General features: G+C 42.4%; 2 protein-coding genes across 2 annotated transcripts; one reads left to right on the top strand and one right to left on the bottom strand.

Moving 5' to 3' along the window:
- Positions 1-7,062: 7,062 nt before the first annotated feature.
- On the top strand, positions 7,063-20,175 carry LOC139413882 (keratin, type II cytoskeletal 8). Its single transcript, XM_071161720.1, has 9 exons — positions 7,063-7,541; positions 10,913-11,121; positions 13,495-13,555; positions 14,106-14,201; positions 14,407-14,571; positions 15,614-15,739; positions 16,417-16,637; positions 17,296-17,342; positions 19,855-20,175. The coding sequence occupies exons 1-9, from the start codon at positions 7,350-7,352 to the stop codon at positions 19,956-19,958; spliced, it is 1,221 nt and encodes a 406-aa protein (XP_071017821.1). The 5' UTR covers positions 7,063-7,349; the 3' UTR covers positions 19,959-20,175.
- Positions 20,170-23,035, bottom strand: LOC139413885 (BCDIN3 domain containing). Its single transcript, XM_071161726.1, has 2 exons — positions 22,621-23,035; positions 20,170-21,461 (listed from the first exon to the last, which is right to left on the bottom strand). Exons 1-2 carry the CDS (start codon positions 22,825-22,827, stop codon positions 20,868-20,870), a joined length of 801 nt encoding a protein of 266 aa, XP_071017827.1. The 5' UTR covers positions 22,828-23,035; the 3' UTR covers positions 20,170-20,867.
- Between the last annotated feature and the right edge of the window lie 294 nt (positions 23,036-23,329).

Raw genomic sequence — 23,329 nt, 5'->3', positions numbered from 1 at the left:
AGTATGGAGTAAAAAGTACATAATTTTCTTTAGGAATGTAGTGAAGTAAAAGTAAAAGTTGTCAAAAATACACACCACCGTTCAAAAGTTTGGGCTCACTTAGAAATGTTATTTTTTTCTTCCATGAAAACATACATGAAATGAGTTGCAAAATGAATAAAAAGTATAGTCAAGACGTTGACAAGGTTATAAATAACGATTTTTAATTTAAATAATAATTGTGTCCTTCAAACTTTGCTTCCGTCAAATATTCATTCATTTGCAGCAATTACAGCCTTGCAAACCTTTGGCATTCTAGTTGTCAATTTGCTGAGGTAATCTGAAGAGATTTCACCCCCATGCTTCCTGAAGCAAACAAGTTGGATTGGCTTGATGGGCACCTCTTACGTACCATACGGTCAAGCTGCTCCCACAACAGCTCAATAGGATTGAGATCCGGTGACTGTGCTGGCCACTCCTCTGTCCAGTCTCTGTGTTCTTTTGCCCATCTTTATCCTTTATTTTTATTGGCCAGTCTGAGATATGGCTTTTTCTTTGCAACTCTGCCTAGAAGGCCAGCATCCCGGAGTCGCCTCTTCACTGTTGACGTTGAGACTGGTGTTTTACGGGTACTATTTAATGAAGCTGCCAGTTAAGGACTTGTTTCTCAAACTAGACACTCTAATGTACTTGTCCTCTTGCTCAGTTGTGCACCGGGGCCTCACACTCATCTTTATTTTCTGGTTAGAGCCAGGTTGCGCTGTTCTGTGAAGGGAGTAGTTGTACACAGCGTTGTACGAGATCTTCAGTTTCTTTGCAATTTCTTGCATGTAATAGCCTTCATTTCTCAGAATAAGAATAGACTGACGAGTTTCAGAATAAAGTTTTTTGTTTCTGGCCATTTTGAGCCTGTAATCGAACCCACAAATGCTGATGCTCCAGATACTAAACTAGTCTAAAGAAGGCCAGTTTTATTGCTTCTTTATTCAGAACAACAGTTTTCAGCTGTACTAACATAATTGCAAAAGGTTTTTCCATTGATCAATTAGACTTTTAAAATGATAAACTTGGATTAGTGAACACAACGTGCCATTGGAACACAGGAGTGATGGTTCTAGCTACGATAGTCATTTACAACATGAACAATGTCTACACTGTATTTCTGATCAATTTGATGTATGCGGAGGATGAGGGCTTCAGCAGGTATCTCAGATAGGAGGGAATGAGGCCTAAGAGTTTTTAAAAAATAAATAAGCACATTTAGCAATTTAGCCTAGTAGCCTGTTTCAAGTGAGAATTAGGCAGGTCTGATGCTGAAAAATAAATTATATTCTTGACTACTTTACCCATATTTAATTTTTTGTAAAAAACAAAAGTAGTATTTAGTTCCAGTAGTTAGCTACCCTGCTACATGGTAAAACAGTAGTGTGTAGTTACAGTAGTTAGCTACACCGCTACACGGTAAAACAGTAGTGTGTAGTTCCAGTAGTTATCTACACCTCTACATGGTAAAACAGTAGTGTGTATTTCCAGTAGTTAGCTACACCGCTACATGGTAAAACAGTAGTGTGTAGTTCCAGTAGTTAGCTACACCGCTACACGGTAAAACAGTAGTGTGTAGTTCCAGTAGTTATCTACACCTCTACATGGCATGAAAAGTCATTAACTACTGAAAACACTACCAACATTTTTATTTAGTTCAAGTACCACCAAGCTACTGTAAAATGTAGTTAAATTACTGGTTGAACTAGATGTAGTTCACTGCTCCCTAACACAGTATGTCAAAACATGGATTGTTTTTATTTTCATGGAATGCCACTCCTGTCATTGCATGTTGGAACTTGCCCTGATGATCAGAGGGGCCAAAATAAATAGGGGCCCTGTAGCCTAGGTTGGTCTAAAGGTCTAAGCCTCAGCAACACATATACCTCTGGCCTGCTGGAGCATGGGGTTTGAATCCAGCCCACTACTATTTCAGCACACTCTCCTCTCTTTCTATCCTGTCCAATAAACATGAACAAAATATATATGGAAGTAGTGGGACAGTATATATATATATATATATATATATATATATATATATATACTGTATATATATATACTGTATTTCCACACTATGAGGGTGGAATAATACTGTGATATTGTGAAAATTATGGTAATTACTTTTTAGTGTAAGAGCTGTTTGAAAAGACTGGAATTTCAGCCTGTTTTGGTGGGATGGAGTTTTGGCCCTTCCATGATGACATCACCATGCGGTAAATATGTAAATAGAACAATAATACAGAGAGTTCCAAACCTCTCTGCCAATAACAGCCAGTTCCCCCTCCCCGTTCAGACCACTCCCAAACAGATATTCTTGTTTCTTTTCGACCGTTTTCATTTAAAACAATCACAGTGAGGTACTTAATAGCTAACCAGAAATTTGATATTAAGATAAATCAAATTAAAAAAAAAAAAAACCCAGATGCATTGGACCGTAATGGATAGTAATTCCCTTTTTTCTGCACTTTTCTCTCTACGGTTGATCTGAGAATAGTTCACCCGCTAGTCGTTGTGTGTGGAGATCAAAGAAATTAAGGTGTGGTAGAGGTGTCTACAGATACATTGTATTAATGAAGGTGTGGTGGAGGAGGCGTGTCTACAGATACATTGTATTAATGAAGGTGTGGTGGAGGAGGTGTGTCTACAGATACATTGTATTAATGGAGGTGTGTCTACAGATACATTGTATTAATGGAGGTGTGTCTACAGATACATTGTATTAATGGAGGTGTGTCTACAGATACACCATATTATTAATGAAGGTTTATCTGTGTATCAGTGTGTCTGTGTATCTGTCCAGACCTTGACTTAATTCCATCATAATTCCACCATCTTTACGAGCGATGAATCCATGAATAAGGCCAAGCAACCTGTCGGTTCCAAGTGGAACAACGACATTTCACGTTGATGTTCTTCGTGTGAGAAACAGCTGTGAGACTGCACAGGAAGTAATTGCATTCATGTGTTGGACGTTTTGAGGCATTCCGCTCTCCTTGAGGTCAGACCGTCTGTAAGGCTGGTGGTCTGCGTTCTGTCTTCAAAGCCTTTTTGTCTGTACTGGTATCTATTTACAATTTACCGGTGAATTGAATTACCAGGACTGAATCCAACTCCAATGAACACGATGTGGAGACTAAAATAGCGAATTATTTACACCAGTTCATTTCTACCATAAAACGTCAAGAAAGTCGAGCCTCTTTTTGTATGGTAAAATAATGGAAGCATATATTGCACTAAATCAATGTTTGCTTAAGTAAAAATGAGTGTGAAAAATCAGGTTTAACAAGTCATCTTGACAAACATGTTACATCCAAATACAAGCATTGTGGATACAGACTGTATAAACACTAGACTCTATGCCGACTACTAAGATGTATAATGACTGTTATATTACCTGAAGCAATAAGGAAGGTGGCGTCATTTATCGTCAGAAGATGGGGCCCAAGCAATGTGGCCAATAAGAAAGTCCTGAAATATCTCTATTATTCTGTTCTATCCCATATGTCCAGATTGTTCACATAATATATTTAACGTATTATTCTGTTCTATCCCATATGTCCAGATTGTTCACATAATATATTTCACGTATTATTCTGTTCTATCCCATATGTCCAGATTGTTCACATAATATATTTAACGTATTATTCTGTTCTATCCCATATGTCCAGATTGTTCACATAATATATTTAACGTATTATTCTGTTCTATCCCATATGTCCAGATTGTTCACATAATATATTTCATGTATTATTCTGTTCTATCCCATATGTCCAGATTGTTCACATAATATATTTAACGTATTATTCTGTTCTATCCCATATGTCCAGATTGTTCACATAATATATTTAACGTATTATTCTGTTCTATCCCATATGTCCAGATTGTTCACATAATATATTTAACGTATTATTCTGTTCTATCCCATATGTCCAGATTGTTCACATAATATATTTAACGTATTATTCTGTTCTATCCCATATGTCCAGATTGTTCACATAATATATTTAATGTATTATTCTGTTCTATCCCATATGTCCAGATTGTTCACATAATATATTTAACGTATTATTCTGTTCTATCCCATATGTCCAGATTGTTCACATAATATATTTCACGTATTATTCTGTTCTATCCCATATGTCCAGATTGTTCACATAATATATTTCACGTATTATTCTGTTCTATCCCATATGTCCAGATTGTTCACATAATATATTTCATGTATTATTCTGTTCTATCCCATATGTCCAGATTGTTCACATAATATATTTCACGTATTATTCTGTTCTATCCCATATGTCCAGATTGTTCACATAATATATTTAACGTATTATTCTGTTCTATCCCATATGTCCAGATTGTTCACATAATATATTTAACGTATTATTCTGTTCTATCCCATATGTCCAGATTGTTCACATAATATATTTAACGTATTATTCTGTTCTATCCCATATGTCCAGATTGTTCACATAATATATTTCATGTATTATTCTGTTCTATCCCATATGTCCAGATTGTTCACATAATATATTTAACGTATTATTCTGTTCTATCCCATATGTCCAGATTGTTCACATAATATAATTCATGTATTATTCTGTTCTATCCCATATGTCCAGATTGTTCACATAATATATTTAACGTATTATTCTGTTCTATCCCATATGTCCAGATTGTTCACATAATATAATTCATGTATTATTCTGTTCTATCCCATATGTCCAGATTGTTCACATAATATATTTCACGTATTATTCTGTTCTATCCCATATGTCCAGATTGTTCACATAATATAATTCATGTATTATTCTGTTCTATCCCATATGTCCAGATTGTTCACATAATATATTTCACGTATTATTCTGTTCTATCCCATATGTCCAGATTGTTCACATAATATATTTCACGTATTATTCTGTTCTATCCCATATGTCCAGATTGTTCAGATAATATATTTAACGTATTATTCTGTTCTATCCCATATGTCCAGATTGTTCTTTAATAAATCGAATACAACACAGTCCTTTTTCAAAAAGGTTATCCAACATAACCCAATGGAACTAATTCAATATTTTTTGTTTCCTTTGTATCCCATCAGGATTGTGATGTCTGCGGATGCTATGTTTTAGGCGATGGTCCCCAACTCAGCCAAGACCTTCAACTACCACGAAGCCTTTCACCTATCTGAAGCCAGGGTACATCATAGTTCATCTATTAACTATTTGTTGGAGTCTTTCTTGGACTAAAATCATTTTCAATTGAGATTCTCCATTGAGTTGGATTTTTAGTGGAGGACTAGGCTTAATCTGTGTCCATGAAACGGTGTTTGTGGGTAATCCCTTACTATACCAGTCCTTTACTCCCTCAAATGATGCTCTGAGTATGTGTGACCACGACCCTATAGAGGTGGAGCTGAAGACTGTCTCCCAGTATAAACCCCAAAACACAGAAGAAGAAAAGACTGGGAGAAAGACATACCAAAACATTATCTGTAAATCTGTTTCAAATGCTCTCAAATGTTTCAAATTCTTCATTTAACAAAAGACCTGCATCGCAAAATGATATATAAAAATAAAAAATAGGTCACCAAATATACCAACTGGTTCACAGCAGGTGGTGGAAACTATTGCAGCTATAGGGCTTGAAACTGTTGATCCACTAGACTAGAATGTTTACTAACCCTACTTCTGTTGGTTCACAGTGTTGCTCAGATAGCCACAGCAGACACTGTACAGCAGGTTGGAGAGAGATGACACTGTATCTCTCTCCCAGGAGTCACTAAAGAATGGGTGCGTGCCCAAAGGATGGACCTGAGGACACGCACAGCTCAGAAAGACTATCTGGGTGTGGTGACAGACTACCTTTATTCTGCTGCATAGCTTGGGTGAGAGAAAGAGAGAGAGAGAGAGACAGAAAGAAAGAGAGACAGAAAGAGAGAGGGGGAGGGTGCGCCGTGTGGTGGCAGGGAGAGGACAGTGGTGAGTGAATAAGGTGTCTAACTAGTTCTTCAGCCAAACTAGCACAGAAATTAACTTAAATGACTTAAACAGTTAACACAAAATAAGCAAGTACTATTCTGCATTCTACTGCACAGCTTGGAGAGAGAGGGGAGGGTGAGCGAGAGAGACAAAAAGAGAGAGAGAAAGAAAGAAAGAAAGAAAGACAGAAAGACAGAAAGAAAGAAAGAAAGAACGAGATGGGGAAGACAGAGCAGGGAGAGAAAGACAAAGAGAGAGAGACAAAGAGAGAGAGAGAGAGACAAAGAGAGAGAGAGACAGAGAGAGAGAGAGAGAGAGAGAGAGAGAGAGAGAGGACTCGGAGAGAGACAGAGAGTGAGCGAGAGAGAGAAAGAGAGAGAGACAGAAAGAGAGGCAGTGAGAGAGGCAGTGAGTGAGAGAGAGAGAGAGAGAGAGAGCGAGAGAGAGAGAGAGGGAGAGGTGCCATCACAGCAGCAAGCAATTTTCTCTTGTGTACTTTAACAATTTGTGTAGAGAGAGAGAGAGGGAGAGAGAGCGAGAGAGGGAGATAGAGAGAGAGAGAGAGAGAGAGAGAGGGGGGGGAGAGAGAGAGAGAGTGAGAGAGAGAGGGAGACAGAGAGAGGGAGACAGAGAGAGAGAGAGAGAGAAGAGAGAGAGAGAGAGGGGGAGAGAGAGAGAGAGAGAGAGAGAGAGAGAGAGAGAGAGAGAGAGAGAGAGAGATAGAGAGAGAGGGAGGGAGACAGAGAGAGAGAGAGAGAGAGAGAGAGAGAGAGAGAGAGAGAGAGAGAGAGAGAGAGAGGGAGAGAGAGAGAGAGTGAGACAGAGAGAGAGAGATAGAGGGGGAGAAAGAGAGAGAGAGAGAGAGAGAGAGAGAGAGAGAGAGAGAGAGAGAGAGAGAGAGAGAGAGAGAGAGAGAGACAGGGAGAGGGAGATAGAGGGGGAGAAAGAGAGAGAGAGAGAGAGAGAGAGAGAGAGAGAGAGAGAGAGAGAGAGAGAGAGAGAATGTGGGGCCAGGGAGAGAAGAAAGAAAAGGTGTGAGTGAATAACTGGTTCTGTGGCCAGAGAATAAGAGAACTAGAGAACCACCTCCACCCTGAGGGAGGGGAGTTTAAAAGGAGGGCTGAACGCCTAAGACACCTCACTGAGGTCAGACAGCCCTGCTGCTATCCTGTCCTGGCTTGTCCATGAGCATCACTCTGATTCTCCCTCCTCTCCATCTCTCACTCTCTGATTCTCCCTCCTCTCCATCTCTCCCTCTCTGACCCGTACTCCTCTCCATCTCTTCCTCTCCAAATCACTGTCTCCAACTCTCCCTCCACCTCTCCCCTCTCCGTCTCCCCTTCCACCATGAGCCTGAGGTCCAAGCATATCTCCAGCTCCAGTGACCAGCACAGCAGCCCTCTCCACTCTGTCTCAGTCAACATGAGCCTGCTGGCCCCCCTCAATCTGGATATCGACCCCGACCTGCAGGTCGCCCGCATCCACGAGAAGGACCAAATCAAGGGCCTCAACAACCGCTTCGCCTCCTTCATCGACAAGGTCTGTGTGGTTGTCGCTTAGGATTATGAAGGTCTCTTTTTTTTTATTTAATCAGGATAGTCCACCCAGTAGCAATAACTGCCACTGTTTTCCAAGCAGTCTTATGTCTCTGATGGTGTTCCTCTGTCTGAATCAGCTACTAAAGGACTGAAAGCTAACTTGGTTTAGCCATTGATTGGAAAAAGGGAGAACAAACAGTGATTGCCATCTCTGTATTTTTTCATTACAACCTTGAAGTAACTGAATCTATGTCAAATCAAATTCAAATGTATTTATAAAGCTGTTTGTTACATCAGCTGATGTCACATAGTGCCGAACAGAAACGCAGCCTAAAACCCCAAACAGCAAGCAATGCAGATGTAGAAGCACGGTGGCTAGGACAAACTCCCTAGAAAGGCAGGAACCTAGGAAGAAACCTAGAGAGGAACCAGGCTATGAGGGGTGACCAGTCCTCTTCTGGCTGTGCCGGGTGGAGATTATAAGAGTACATGGCCATTAAGGCCAGATTGTTCTGCAAGATGTTCAAATGTTCATAGATGACCAACGGGGTCAAAGAATAATCACGGTGGTTAAACCCCAAAGAGGTCAGGAGGTCAGGAGCAAAGATGATGAAAGCAAAGGATTTTTTTGTCTGTTTGTTGTTCTGTATTTCTGTTGACTTTGTATATCAGTTTCACTCGCGTTAACCCAAGAAAACAAAGTCACCTGCTCTTTCACAGCCGTGGTCACTGATACGCCGCTTAGCTTACATCATATCTGACGTTTCTCACGGAATGGGTAACAGAGTTACAATAGAGGCTTTGTGTCTGCTCTACGCTATGGATCACCAGCCTAGTGCACAGCTCTAAGCTTCCTGCAATAACAAACTCTTATTTGTCTCAGGAGTTGACCTCAACACCAGACATTTTGAGACAAACCATGTCCTAAAGGAAATTTGAGATGCAAAGCCCATTTATAGATGTCTAATAACAAGTAAAAGATATTTAAAGCACCCTCCATGTCCCATTTCTTTCAGCTCATTCAGCTCACTGGTAACCTAATAAAAAACAAGTCAGACGTGGTATGGTCTTTCAAGAGTGGAAAATTCCCTTGTGTTTAGGGAGGAAACTTTTGTGATGATCGCAGACAAACAATGGGAACAAAATACAGCTGCCTTGGGTGTGAAATAGAACCTTGAGGATCTCAGTAGGTTACTTCATTATAACCACAATAATCTCCGTACTGTTATCTATTTAGTATCTACTGTTATCTATTATTTACTATCTCTGAAGACTCAACAGACTTGGTTTCTCAAATGACTGCCTCGCCTGGTTCACCAACTACTTCTCAGACAGAGTTCAGTGTGTCAAATCGGAGGGCCTGTTGTCCGGACCTCTGGCGTGTCTATGGGGGTACCACAGGGTTAAATTCTCGGGCCGACTCTTTTGTCTGTATATATCAACGATGTCGCTCTTGCTGCGGGTGATTCCCTGATCCACCTCTACACAGACGACAACATTCTGTATACATCTGGCCCTTCTTTGGACACTGTGTTTACTAACCTCCAAACAAGCTTTAACGCCATACAACACTCCTTCCGTGGCCTCCAACTGCTCCTAAGCGCTAGTCAAACCAAATGCATGCTTTTCAACCGTTCGCTGCCCGCACCTGCCCGACCGACTAGCATCACTACTCTGGACAGTTCTTACTTAGAATATGTGGACAACGACAAATACCTAGGTGTCTGGCTAGACTGTAAACTCTCCTTCCAGACTCATATTAAACATTCCCAATCCAAAATGAAATCTAGAATCGGCTTCCTATTTCGCAACAAACCCTCCTTCACGCACGTCGTCAAACATACATTCGTTAAACTGATTATCCTACCAATCCTCGACTTCGGCGATGTCATTTACAAAATAGCTTCCAACACTCTTCTCAGCAAACTGGATGCAGTCTATCACAGTGCCATCCGTTTTGTCACCAAAGCCCCTTATACCACCCACCACTGCGACCTGTATGCTCTAGTCGGCTGGCCCTCGCTACATATTCGTCGCCAGACCCACTGGCTCCAGGTCATCTACAAGTCCATGCAAGGTAAAGCTCTGCCATATCTCAGCTCACTGCTCACGATAACAACACCCACCTGTAGCACGCGCTCCAGCAGCTATATCTCACCGTTCATCCCCAAAGCCAACAGTTCATTTGCTAAATTGTATTTACTTCGATACAATGGCCTATTTGTTTCCTTACCTCCTCATGCCATTTGCACACACTGTATATAGTCTTTCTTTTTTTTCTATTGTGTTATTGACTGTACGCTTGTTTATTCCATGTGTAACTCTGTGTTGTTGTTTGTGTCGCACTGCTTTGCTTTATCTTGGCCAGGTCGCAGTTGTAAATGAGAACTTGTTCTCAACTAGCTTACCTGGTTAAATAAAGGTGAAATAAAAAATAATTCAATAGAGTATCCACTGTTATCTATAGAGTATCCACTGTTATCTATAGAGTATCCACTGTTATCTATAGAGTATCTACTGTTATCTAGGGTGTATCTACTGTTATCTATAGAGTATCCACTGTTATCTATAGAGTATCCACTGTTATCTATAGAGTATCTACTGTTATCTATGGAGTATCCACTGTTATCTAGGGAGTATCTACTGTTATCTATGGAGTATTCACTGTTATCTATGGAGTATCCACTGTTATCTATGGAGTATCTACTGTTATCTAGGGAGTATCCACTGTTATCTAGGTAGTATCCACTGTTATCTATAGAGTATCCACTGTTATCTATAGAGTATCCACTGTTATCTATAGAGTATCCACTGTTATCTATAGAGTATCCACTGTTATTGGGTTGTGCCGTGGCGGAGATCTTTGTGGGCTATACTCAGCCTTGTCTCAGGATGGTGAGTTGGTGGTTGAAGATATCCCTCTAGTGGTGTGGGGGCTGTGCTTTGGCAAAGTGGGTGGGGTTATATCCTTCCTGTTTGGCCCTGTCTGGGGGTGTCCTCGGATGGGGCCACAGTGTCTCCTGACCCCTCCTGTCTCAGCCTCCAGTATTTATGCTGCAGTAGTTTATGTGTCGGGGGGCTAGGGTCAGTTTGTTATATCTGGAGTACTTCTCCTGTCCTATTCGGTGTCCTGTGTGAATTTAAGTGTGCTCTCTCTAATTCTCTCTTTCTCTCTTTCTTTCTCTCTCTCTGAGGACCTGAGCCCTAGGACCATGCCTCAGGACTACCTGACATGATGAGTCCTTGCTGTCCCCAGTCTTCCTAGGTTTTGGCCTTTCTAGGGAGTTTTTCCTAGCCACCGTGCTTCTACACCTGCATTGCTTGCTGTTTGGGGTTTTAGGCTGGGTTTCTGAGTCTCTTTTCCCCCTTTAGGTGCGTTTCCTGGAGCAGCAGAACAAGATGTTAGAGACTAAGTTTGATCTGCTGCACGGTAACCAGATGGGCCGCTCCAACATCGAGCCTCTGTTCGAGGCCTACATGGCCAACCTCCGCCGCCAGATGGACCTGGTGAACAACGACAATACCAAGCTGGATGGAGAGCTGAGGAACATGCAAGGTCTGGTGGAGGACTTCAAACAGAAGTAGGAGTCTGTATCTATCTATCTATCTATCTATCTATCTATCTATCTATCTATCTATCTATCTATCTATCTGTCTGTCTGTCTGTCTGTCTGTCTGTCTGTCTGTCTGTCTGTTTTGCTCGCCTGAAGTAGAGTATATTGTGATAAATTGCAGGCCACACTACTTGCCTAGAGAGTTTTCAGCTATACTTTTTGTGGCTCTTTATTTACCACCACAGACAGATGCTGGCACTAAGACCTCACTGTATAAGGAAATAAGCAAACAGGAAACCACTCACCCAGAGGCGGCGCTCCTAGTGGCTGGAGACTTTAATGCAGGGAAACTTAAATCAGTTCAACCAAATTCATATCTACATGTCACATGTGCAACCAGAGGAAAAAAAATTCTAGATCACCTGTACTCCACACACAGAGACACGTACAAAGCTCTGCCTCGCCCTCCATTTGGTAAATCCGACCACAACTCTATCCTCAAGATTCCTGCTTACAAGCAAAAATTAAAGCAGGAAACACCAGTGACTCGGTCTATAAAAAAGTGATCAGATGAAGCAGATGCTAAACTACAGGACTGTTTTGCTATCACAGACTGGAACATGTTCCGGAATTCTTACGATGACATTGAGGAATACACCACATCACCACTCCCGGCTCAGGAGAGATGAAGGTTGAAAGGTTGAAAGGTTGAAAGCCATGAAGTGCTTTGAAAGGTTGGTAATGGCTCACATCAACACCATTATCCCAGAAACCCTAGACCCACTCCAATTTGCATACTGCCCAAACAGATCCACAGATGATGCAATCTCTATTGCACTCCACACTGCCCTTTCCCACCTGGACAAAAGGAACACCTATGTGAGAATGCTATTCATTGACTACAGCTCAGCGTTCATCACCATAGTACCCTCAGAGCTCATCACTAAGCTAAGGATCCTGGGACTAAACACCTCCCTCTGCAACTGGATCCTGGACTTCCTGATGGGCCACCCCCAGGTGGTGAGGGTAGGTAACAACACATCTGCCACGCTGATCCTCAACACTGAAGCTCCACAGGGGTGTGTGCTCAGTCCCCTCCTGTACTCCCTGTTCACCCATGACTGCATGGCCAGGCACAACTCCAACACCATCATTAGGTTTGCAGACGACACAACCGTGGTAGGCCTGATCACCGACAACGATGAGACAGCCTATAGGGAGGAGGTCAGAGACCTAGCCGGGTGGTGCCAGAATAACAACCTTTCCCTCAACATAACCAAGACTAAGGAGATGATTGTGGACTACAGGAAAGGAGGACCGGGCACACCCCCATTCTCATCGACGGGGCTGTAGTGGAGCAGGTTGAGAGCTTCAAGTTCCTTGGTGTCCACATCAACAACAAAATAGAATGGTCCAAATACACCAAGACAGTGGTGAAGAGGGCACGACAAAGCCTATTCCCCCTGAAAATTGTAAAAAAGACCCCTGCCACCCCAGTCATAGCCTGCTCTCTCTACTACCGCATGGCAAGCGGTAGCGGAGTGCCAAGTCTAGGACAAAAAGGCTTCTCAACAGTATTTACCCCCAAGCCATAAGACTCCTGAACAGGTAGTCAAATGGCTACCCGGACTATCTGCATTGTGTGCCCCCCCCAACCGCCCACCCCCTTTTACGCTGCTGCTACACTCTGTTCATCATATATGCATAGTCACTTTAACTATACATTCATGTACATACTACCTCAATTGGCCCGACCAACCAGTGCTCCCGCACATTGGCTAACCGGGCTATCTGCATTGGGTCCCACCACCCGCCAACCCCTCTTTTACGCTACTGCTACTCTCTGTTCATCATATATGCATACTCACTTTAACTAATCTACATGTACATACTACCTCAATCAGCCTGACTAACCAGTGTCTGTACGTAGCCTCGCTACCTGTTGTATTTGGCGCACGTGACAAATAAACTTTGATTTGATTTGTCTGTCGGCCTGTCTATCTATCTATCTATCTATCTATCTATCTATCTATCTATCTATCTATCTATCTATCTATCTATCTATCTATCTATCTATCTGTGTCTGTCTGGATGGAGAGCTGAGGAAGATGCAATGTCTGGTGGATGACTTCAAACACAAGTAGGGACACCTAGTTATTGCCAGGAATGTTGGTTGAGTTCTCTTTTGTTCTCTTTTTTCTGACAATGACTAGGGGGAAGAGCTGCCAGCGAGAGGGGTTTAGTCTGCGGGTTCATGGAGAAACTCCTGGCCCAGATTATGACTAACATATAATCTGGTGTCATTTTAACACTGACCAATAACAAAGTGTGACTCGAAGATGATCAAAGCCAGATACTTTTGGACCAAAGTCAGTCTCTTGTCATTCTGTTTTTACCTAGATACGAAGACGAGATCAACAAGAGACAAAATATGGAGAACGAATTTGTGAATCTGAAAAAGGTGAGAGCGTCACATTTCCCCAGTGATACCGGAATTGTGTTTTAATGGTCTCAGAAGTATAACATTGATGCTTTTGGATTACTTTATGGACACAATACCATACTATGACATCAACTTAATGTTGTATTCAGTGATACAGTGCTGTACCATGAGAGTGAGGTTAAGTCAGACAAACACTGCAAATGAAAAGGCCCAGAGAGACAGAGACAACAATAGCTAGTATGAGCAAACCTGCCCCATATTCTGCGAGATTAAAAAACCATACGCTTGTAAGGTATAATTTCACCACTGAAAACAAAAATGAAGGACCTGGACCTGAGGTGTATAGGGGAGACAGAGAAAATATCAAATCACCATGTCAAAATCAATTTTGACATCAACCTAACTAGTTGTCTTGCAAAGAAACACTCAGTCTTCAATACATTGCACCTGGTATGTTTGGACAAGGTACTTGGTGGCCTACTGTTGTTCTTTCAAGGTATTAGGTTTTTACAAAACAGTAGTAGTAGAAGGGACTAGAGAGGGTAACTATAGTATGTTGTCCTATCAGGATGTGGACTCGGCACACATGGTGAAGGCAGACCTGGGAGACAAGGTGGGAGCGCTGACTGATGAGATCAACTTCCTCAGGTTCATCTATGAAGAGGTATGATCATAACTGTATTACCAAGAAACTGCAATCCACACATGTATGTCCTGTATGGTTCAGGCAGTTGGTGAGAGTGAGTGGCTATCAATGTCAAGGTTGTGAGTTCAAATACTGTAATGATCACATACAAAACAATTCAAGTTACAGTAAGATCCTTTTGGAGTGTTTGTTTGTTTGTTTGTTCACCTCTTCGTACATCCAGGAGCTGCGTGAGCTGCAAGCCAGTATCAGGGACACCTCTGTGGTGGTACAGATAGACAACAGTCGGGACCTCAACATGGACCAGATAGTGGCTGACGTCAAGGCTCAGTATGAGGACATCGCTGTAAAGAGCCGAGAGGAGGCTGAGATGTGGTACAAGTCTAAGGTGAACAACAGTTGGCTATTATAGGATTGAAGTGGATAAGAGGGATTTTGTTGGATTGAAGTGGATAAGAGGGATTTTGTTGGATTGAAGTGGTTAAGAGGGATTTTGTTGGATTGAAGTGGATAAGAGGGATTTTGTTGGATTGAAGTGGTTAAGAGGGATTTTGTTGGATTGAAGTGGATAACAGGGATTTTGTTGGATTGAAGTGGATAAGAGGGATTTTGTTGGATTGAAGTGGATAAGAGGGATTTTGTTGGATTGAAGTGGACAAGAGGGATTTTGTTGGATTGAAGTGGATAAGAGGGATTTTGTTGGATTGAAGTGGATAAGAGGGATTTTGTTGGATTGAAGTAGATAAGAGGGATTTTGTTGGATTGAAGTGGATAAGAGGGATTTTGTTGGATTGAAGTGGATAAGAGGGATTTTGTTGGATTGAAGTGGATAAGAGGGATTTTGTTGGATTGAAGTGGACAAGAGGGATTTTGTTGGATTGAAGTGGATAAGAGGGATTTTGTTGGATTGAAGTGGATAAAAGGGATTTTGTTGGATTGAAGTGGATAACAGGGATTTTGTTGGATTGAAGTGGATAAGAGGGATTTTGTTGGAGATTGAAGTGGATAAGAGGGATTTTGTTGGATTGAAGTGGATAAGAGGGATTTTGTTGGATTGAAGTGGATAAGAGGGATTTTGTTGGATTGAAGTGGATAAGAGGGATTGTGTTTTACTACATGGAAATCAATACCCATTTCACACATTTTGAGCCAAGCCGTACTGCTCTGGCCTGGTTACACATCTACCATAGCAGCTGGAACCAGGCTGGAAGGACAATGTTAATGGATAATATCAGGCCAAAAAGTGTGCTTTGGTAGATAGTGTGTAAAAGGTCCAAGAGAACTCTGTGCCTCTCAGAGTTGGAGTGCTGATCTAGGATCAGTTTTAGCCTTTTAGATAATAGTGAATAACATTATTTCAACCTGATCCTAGACCAGCAGTCCGTCTGATTCGGGGCCTTTACGTAATGCATGTTGTGTTTAAATCTCAGTTGGACCAGATTGCCATCCAGGCCACGCAGTATGGAGACGAGCTGAGGAATACCAAGGGAGAGATAGCCGAAATTAACCGTTTGATCGTCCGTCTGCAGAGTGAGATAGAGGCTGTCAAACAACAGGTAGTTCACTTATTATATAATGCTATATAGTTTAACTGCTTTGAGGCACAGTAATATCAAACAAGTGCCACTTGGTGTGACGCAAGCAAATGCCATGAAATCGATGCAACCTTAACCCTGGTGTTGATGTCCCGTAGCGTATCAATCTGGAGAACCAGATCGCTGATGCTGAGGGCCATGGGGAGCTGGCTGTGAAGGAGGCTAAGTCTCTAACCTAACCCTAACTATACCTATCTCTCCCGTAGCGTGCCAACCTGGAGAACCAGATCGCTGATGCTGAGGGCCGTGGGGAGCTGGCTGTGAAGGAGGCCAAGTATCTAACCTAACCCTAACTATACCTATCTCTCCCGTAGCGTGCCAACCTGGAGAACCAGATCGCTGATGCTGAGGGCCGTGGGGAGCTGGCTGTGAAGGAGGCCAAGTCTCTAACCTAACCCTAACTATACCTATCTCTCCCGTAGCGTGCCAACCTGGAGAACCAGATCGCTGATGCTGAGGGCCGTGGGGAGCTGGCTGTGAAGGAGGCTAAGTCTCTAACCTAACCCTAACTATACCTATCTCTCCCGTAGCGTGCCAACCTGGAGAACCAGATCGCTGATGCTGAGGGCCGTGGGGAGCTGGCTGTGAAGGAGGCTAAGTCTCTAACCTAACCCTAACTATACCTATCTCTCCCGTAGCGTGCCAACCTGGAGAACCAGATCGCTGATGCTGAGGGCCGTGGGGAGCTGGCTGTGAAGGAGGCCAAGTCCAAGATGAGAGATCTGGAGGATGCTCTGCAGAGGGCCAAGCAAGACATGGTCAGGCAGCTCAGAGAGTACCAAGACCTGATGAACATCAAGCTGGCCCTGGACATAGAGATAGCCACCTACAGAAAACTACTGGAGGGAGAGGAGAGCAGGTATGGAGGGGGGGACAGGTATGGAGGGAGAGGACAGGAATGGAGGGAGGACAGGGGGACAGGTATGGAGGGAGAGGAGGACGGGCATGGAGGGAGAGGAGGACAGGTATGGAGGGAGAGGAGGACAGGTATGGAGGGAGAGGAGGACAGGAGGACAGGTATGGAGGGAGAGGAGGACGGGCATGGAGGGAGAGGAGGACAGGTATGGAGGGAGAGGAGGACAGGTATGGAAGGAGAGGAGGACAGGTATGGAGGGAGAGGAGGACAGGAGGACAGGTATGGAGGGAGAGGATGACAGGTATGGAGGGAGAGGAGGACAGGTACAGTATGGAGGGAGAGGAGGACAGGTATGGAGGGTAGAGGAGGACAGGTATGGAGGGAGAGGAGGACAGGTATGGAGGGGAGGAGGACAGGTATGGAGGGAGAGGACAGGTATGGAGGGGAGGAGGACAGGTATGGTGGGAGAGGAGGACAGGTATGGAGGGAGAAGAGGACAGATAAGTAGGGAGAGGAGGACAGGCATGGAGGGAGAGGACAGGTAAACCTGGGACATGATACAGTATGACCATTTTCTATAAGTTGAGGTTCTTAACAAGGACTGGGCAATGTTTTAAAGGTAATTCAGAAACTGAAGCGGCACTATTTATTTTTCTTCTAGGATTGGACATCAATCTATTGTCAATATCCAGTCGGTGTCCAGCTACAGTAAGTAGCCTATGTACTACTGAAAAAATACATCCGAAAATGTACTCTATTTAATGTTATCATCCACTGACTAGAATCATACAAAATTCAGTTTTTTTTTTTTTAACACAAGAGCATTTATGTTTAGGCTCCAACCCATAGAGACCAAGTTCCAGAATAGATTAAAAATGGCAGCCAATATAGATTATATATCAGCAATTGTGTAATAGAATCATTGTCAACCTAAACTATTGTCATATACAGTGCATTCGGAAAGTATTCCGACCACTTGGAGTTTTTCCAGGTTTTGTTACGTTACAGCCTTATTCTAAAATGTATTAAATAGTGTTTTCCCTCATCAATCTACACACAATACCCCATAATGACAAAATGAAAACATGTTTTTAGATTATTTTTTTTGTAAATGTATTAAAATTTAAAACAGAAATACCTTATTTACATAAGTATTCAGATCCTATGCTATGAGACTCGAAATTGAGCTCAGGTGCATCCTGCTTGAGTTGTTTCTACAACTTGGGAGTCCATCTGTGGTAAATTAAATTGACTGGACATGATTTCAAAAGGCACACAGCTGTCTATATAAGGCCCCACAGTTGACAGAGAATGTCAGAGTAAAAAATAAACCATGAGGTCAAAGGAATTGTCCGTAGAGCTCCGACACAGGATTGTGTTGAGGCACAGATCTGGGGAAGGGTAACAAAACATTTCTGCAGCATTGAAGGTCCCCAAGAACACAGTGGCCTCCATCACTCTTAAATGGAAGTAGCTATGAACCACCAAGACTTCCTAGAGCTGTGACCAACAAAATAATGGTCACTCTGACAGAGCTCCAGAGTTCCTCTGCAGAGATGGGAGAACCTTCCAGAAGGACAATTGTCAAATGAAATCAAATCAAAGTTGATTTGTCACATGCGCTGAATACAACAGTGAAATGCTTACTTACAGGCTCTAACCAATAGTGCAAAAAAAGATATTAGGTGAACAATAGGTAGGTAAAGAAATAAAACAATAGTAAAAAGACAGGCTATATACAGTAGAGAGGCTATAGAAGTAGCGAGGCTACATACAGACAATGGTTAGTCAGGCTCTCTGCAGCACTCCACCAATCAGGCCTTTATGGTAGAGAGGTCAGACGGAAGCCACTCCTCAGTAAAATGACAGCCCGCTTGGAGTTTGCCAAAAGGCACCTAAAGGACTCTCAGACCATGAGAAACAAGATTCTCTGGTCTGATGAAACCAATATTGAACTATTTGGCCTGAATGCCAAGCGTCACATCTGGAGAAAACCTGGCACCATCCCTACTGAAGCACGGTGGTGGCAGCACGGTGTGGGGATGTTTTTCAGCGGCAGGGACTGGAAGACTAGTCAGGATCGATGGAAAGATGAACGGAGCAAAGTGCAGAGAGAACCGTGATGAAAGCCTGCTCCAGAGTGCTTAGGACCTCAGACTGGGGCGAAGGTTCACCTTCCAACAGGACAATGGCACTAAGCACACAGGCCAAGACAACGCAGGACTGGTTTCAGGACAGGTCTCTGTTTGTCCTTGAGTGGCACAGCCAGAGCCCGGTGGAACATCCCTGGAGAGACTGGGAAATAGCTGTGCAGTGACGCTCCCCATCCAACCTGACAGAGCTTGAGAGGATCTGCAGAGAACAATGGGTGAAACTTCCTAAATACAGGTGTGCCAAGCTTGTAGCGTCATACCCAAGAAGACTAGAAGCTGTAATCACTGCCAAAAGGTGCTTCAACAAAGTACTGAGTAAAGGGTCTGAATACTTATGTAAATGTAATATTTTCATTCGTTTTATTTCTTTATTTTTTTGCAGAATTTTCTAAAAAGCCATTTTTGCTTTGTCGTTATGGGGTATTGTGATGTCATTATGGGGTATTGTGATGTCATTATGGGGTATTGTGTGGAGATTGAGGGAATCTTTTTTTAAAGACATTTTAGAATAAGGCTGTAATGTAACAAAATGTGTAAAAAGTCAAGGTGTCTGAATACTTTCCAAATGCACTTTAACTATAAATACAGTCTATAGAGGTTATAAACAAATGTTCTGTATAAAAAGCCTCTAAAACATATGTAAACAGACCATCAAACTAAATGTTTGTTTTCGTGGAAAACTGTGAGTGCTATTATGATACAGTATTCGTACTTTTAGTCCATCATTGTAAATAAGAATTTGTTCTTAACTGACTTGCCTAGTTAAATAAAGGTTAAATAAAAAATGAAAACGTTCCCGTTGCATTGACAACTTCTGTAAGTCCTATCATCAACTGATTTCAGCCAGTGAATGTCGTGGATTGACTGTATTGTTGGCAGTTAATTTGAAAAAATGTATGTAATCATTCCTCCAAAACTGACTGGCTAGCTAATCAAAACAAAGTAGTAGCAAACTATGGTTGACCAACTCCCTTATGTTTATACCGTCATAAGAAGGTTCATGTCCATCCTAGCATTCTAATTCCTAATTCTATGCTCTAACCATTAGACTGGTGTGTTCTGTCCAGGTTCTAATAGCAGTAACAAATACCACAGCAGCTTCAGCTCAACACCCAAGCTGCTGATTAAAACGATTGAACAAAGAGGAAGCTCCAGATTCAGCTCTCACTGAGGAGCCCTCAGATCCTTCTGGCTTGGGATGAAGAACCATTACCGGTATATCAGACTTTATATCACATGTATTGCTTCTTTTGTTTATGTGAATGGAGAGTATACCATAAGATCATGATTCAAGATCTAATAGTTGTTTGTAGCTAGATGGATACAAACTTGTCTTTGTATCTTCATTACAGAAAGAACAAACTTGCAGTTTCAACTGGTCATTTCATGTTAATGTAAAATGTTACGTTTATTTTTAAACAAAGCTCTTGTTACTTGCTGTAACACATGGGATGGTGTAGAAGTTTTTAAATAAAGAACAAGAGAGTACTCAAGGCCTATAATGTAAGTACAAAAAGCTTCATCCTCAGGCAGTGAGAGAATGGTTGTCATGAGATCAAAACTAATGGGACACCACCTGCTTCTTGTCTATTCATTTAATATGAACTTTGAGAGAGAGGTCTCTGAAGAAAGGGGGGCGTGTTCTTTGAAGAGATATGATTCGTTGGCGTAGTAAATTCATGGGCTTTATTCATTCTTATTTTTAAACATCCCCAAAAATAAAATATTAAATTCATTTCTCATACACACACACACACACAGTTCATTCATAATTGTTTGCCAGAACATATACGCTATTAATAAGAAAATCGAGGAAGGTAAGTTAAATGCATAGCTGAAAGCATAGACTAGGTATGGTGGTAATACAAGTAGTAACAGAGTATTATTGCCTCCTAGTGTGCAAACAACATACTGGTCCTTCACTGCACTTAAAGATCAGAATCTGGAGTTCCTTCACTGCACGTACATATTTCCTTAGGACCTTGTCACTTCATTGTCAAGGAAGACAATTTTCAAATGTTTTCAGATTACTCCTTTAAGACAATCATCATAACATATACTACAAGTCCAGTCATTTTATCTACTGGGATAAATGTAGGTCAACCGTCTCTCTTCTCCTAAAGAGGAGCAGTCTACGATCCCAGCTGGTACTACCGAAACACTGCATCAGTGCCATCCCACAGTGTTTCTCTAAGTGTTCCCTGGCTTGTTCTGCCACATCTCCTCTGATCTTTAACTCCTTGAAGTGGTCAAAGTCAGACCGCCCTAGCTTCCTCAGCCTCCGGGCAGCTGAACGGTAGCACTTCCAGGGCTGGGCCTCCAGGAGGAGATGTTGGCTGACGGAGGCCAGCCGGGAGAGGAGCCCCAGCAGGGCAGTGTCTCCGTGGTTCAGGTGGACCCACATGGTAACAGCCAGGCACAGGGAGAGGTGGAAGCGGAAGCCGCCATGTTGTCTCAGGTAGTCCTGTAGCTGGGTCTGGCTAGCAACATCCTCAGTGATGTCTAAGGGAATGAAAGAGATGCTCTGGGGGAAAGGGTTGGTCTGTTGGGCCCGGAGGATCAGGGTTTCGTCCAGGTCGAAGCCGAGGAGTTGGAGATCAGTGTCGGGTGGTGTTGTAGAGTCTTCAGACAAGACTCTCTGTTGAAGGTGTCTGTACAATGCCACTGTCAGGTCCTGTTATATATTACACATGGATAGATGAGACAATACTTCATTAGTGACAAACTGAATTGGTCCACTCACACAGACAGCATTGTGAAGAAGGCGCAGCAGCGCCTCTTCAACCTCAGGAGGCTGAAGAAATTCGGCTTGTCACCAAAAGCACTCACAAACTTCTACAGATGCACAATCGAGAGCATCCTGGCGGGCTGTATCACCGCCTGGTACGGCAACTGCTCCGCCCTCAACCGTAAGGCTCTCCAGAGGGTAGTGAGGTCTGCACAACGCATCACCGGGGGCAAACTACCTGCCCTCCAGGACACCTACACCACCCGATGTCACAGGAAGGCCATAAAGATCATCAAGGACATCAACCACCCGAGCCACTGCCTGTTCACCCCGCTATCATCCAGAAGGCGAGGTCAGTACAGGTGCATCAAAGCTGGGACCGAGAGACTGAAAAACAGCTTCTATCTCAAGGCTATCAGACTGTTAAACAGCCACCACTAACATTGAGTGGCTGCTGCCAACACACTGACACTGACTCAACTCCAGCCACTTTAATAATGGGAATTGATGGGAAATGATGTAAATATATCACTAGCCACTTTAAACAATGCTACCTTATATAATGTTACTTACCCTACATTATTCATCTCATATGCATACGTATATACTGTACTCTATATCATCGACTGTATCCTTATGTAATACATGTATCACTAGCCACTTTAACTATGCCACTTTGTTTACATACTCATCTCATATGTATATACTGTACTCGATACAATCTACTGTATCTGCCTATGCTGCTCTGTACCATCACTCATTCATATATCCTTATGTACATATTCTTTATCCCCTCACACTGTGTACAAGACAGTAGTTTTGGAATTGTTAGTTAGATTACTTGTTGGTTATTACTGCATTGTCGGAACTAGAAGCACAAGCATTTCGCTACACTCGCATTAACATCTGCTAACCATGTGTATGTGACAAATAAAATTTGATTTGATTTAGTGACAGACATCTAACTCAAAGTATTCAAAGACCGATGATGAAACTCGGTGATTGTTGTCTTAATATGTGTGGGTGGTGGATCAGTTTGTAAAGGATGGCTAACATGATTAAATCTCTTTATGTGGCTAACGTTAGCTGGCTAGCTTTAGCTTACCCCTGAATTGCAACCGACATCCAGCATCAATATGGTTTCACTGCTGTCCTTGCCATACCCCAAATCCTGAATAAGTGTGGTCGGAATGAGGCTTAGACGGTTCTCTGGTGGGTTAAATGTGTAATAGTTTATAAAATTGCCGTATGGTGCTGCACCGGGATCATCTTTTTCATCCAGAACTTCTCTCTCTGCTCCACATGTGGCCATCGCTATTCCCACGTGTGCAGCATCAAAATACGTCCGACCTAGGAAAAATCTACAGAACTTCTATACCGCTCCTTCCACTGCTGATTACTCAAGAACCGAACGACTTTTGACCCTCACAAGACTCCGTTGTTTTCAGTTACGGAAGAAGTTAAGCTAGCCAGGTGTGTTGACATTGAGAAGGGTATCAATAAACTGACGGTCATATTTTACAAGGTAAGCGACAATGCAATTTACATAGCAGTAATTTGAAACTTGAAAAAAAAATCACAATTTTTATTCAATGTGTTGATAAAAGCTTGCTAACCTTGATAGCTAGCTAACCTAGCTAAATTACATCAGATACCCTGAATTTGACTAACATCCGATGTTATACTTTTTTTGTTGAAATGTTGACATTTTGTTATCTGTGAAACACATTGTTAAACACGAGTAAACAATGAGATGTATGTAGCTACCCTTAGTTGTACTACAGCTTGTCGTTGCTGGATATAACTTCCTCAGG

This window comes from Oncorhynchus clarkii, chromosome 7, assembly GCF_045791955.1.
Source record: "Oncorhynchus clarkii lewisi isolate Uvic-CL-2024 chromosome 7, UVic_Ocla_1.0, whole genome shotgun sequence".
NCBI classification, from domain to species: domain Eukaryota; kingdom Metazoa; phylum Chordata; class Actinopteri; order Salmoniformes; family Salmonidae; genus Oncorhynchus; species Oncorhynchus clarkii.
Note: the sequence above shows the minus strand (reverse complement) of the source record. Positions and strands in the feature narration are given on the sequence as shown.

What these genes read in the sequence shown, in the direction of transcription:
- LOC139413882 (XM_071161720.1), top strand. Translation starts at nt 7,350, where the DNA reads ATGAGCCTGAGGTCCAAGCATATCTCCAGCTCCAGTGACCAGCACAGC. An exon ending in AGATGTGGTACAAGTCTAAG is followed by an intron (nt 14,572 to 15,613) that starts GTGAACAACAGT and finishes TTTAAATCTCAG; the next exon opens with TTGGACCAGATTGCCATCCA. An exon ending in TAGAGGCTGTCAAACAACAG is followed by an intron (nt 15,740 to 16,416) that starts GTAGTTCACTTA and finishes TCTCTCCCGTAG; the next exon opens with CGTGCCAACCTGGAGAACCA.
- LOC139413885 (XM_071161726.1), bottom strand. Translation starts at nt 22,827, where the DNA reads ATGGCCACATGTGGAGCAGAGAGAGAAGTTCTGGATGAAAAAGATGAT. An exon ending in ATGTCGGTTGCAATTCAGGG is followed by an intron (nt 21,462 to 22,620) that starts GTAAGCTAAAGC and finishes AATATATAACAG; the next exon opens with GACCTGACAGTGGCATTGTA.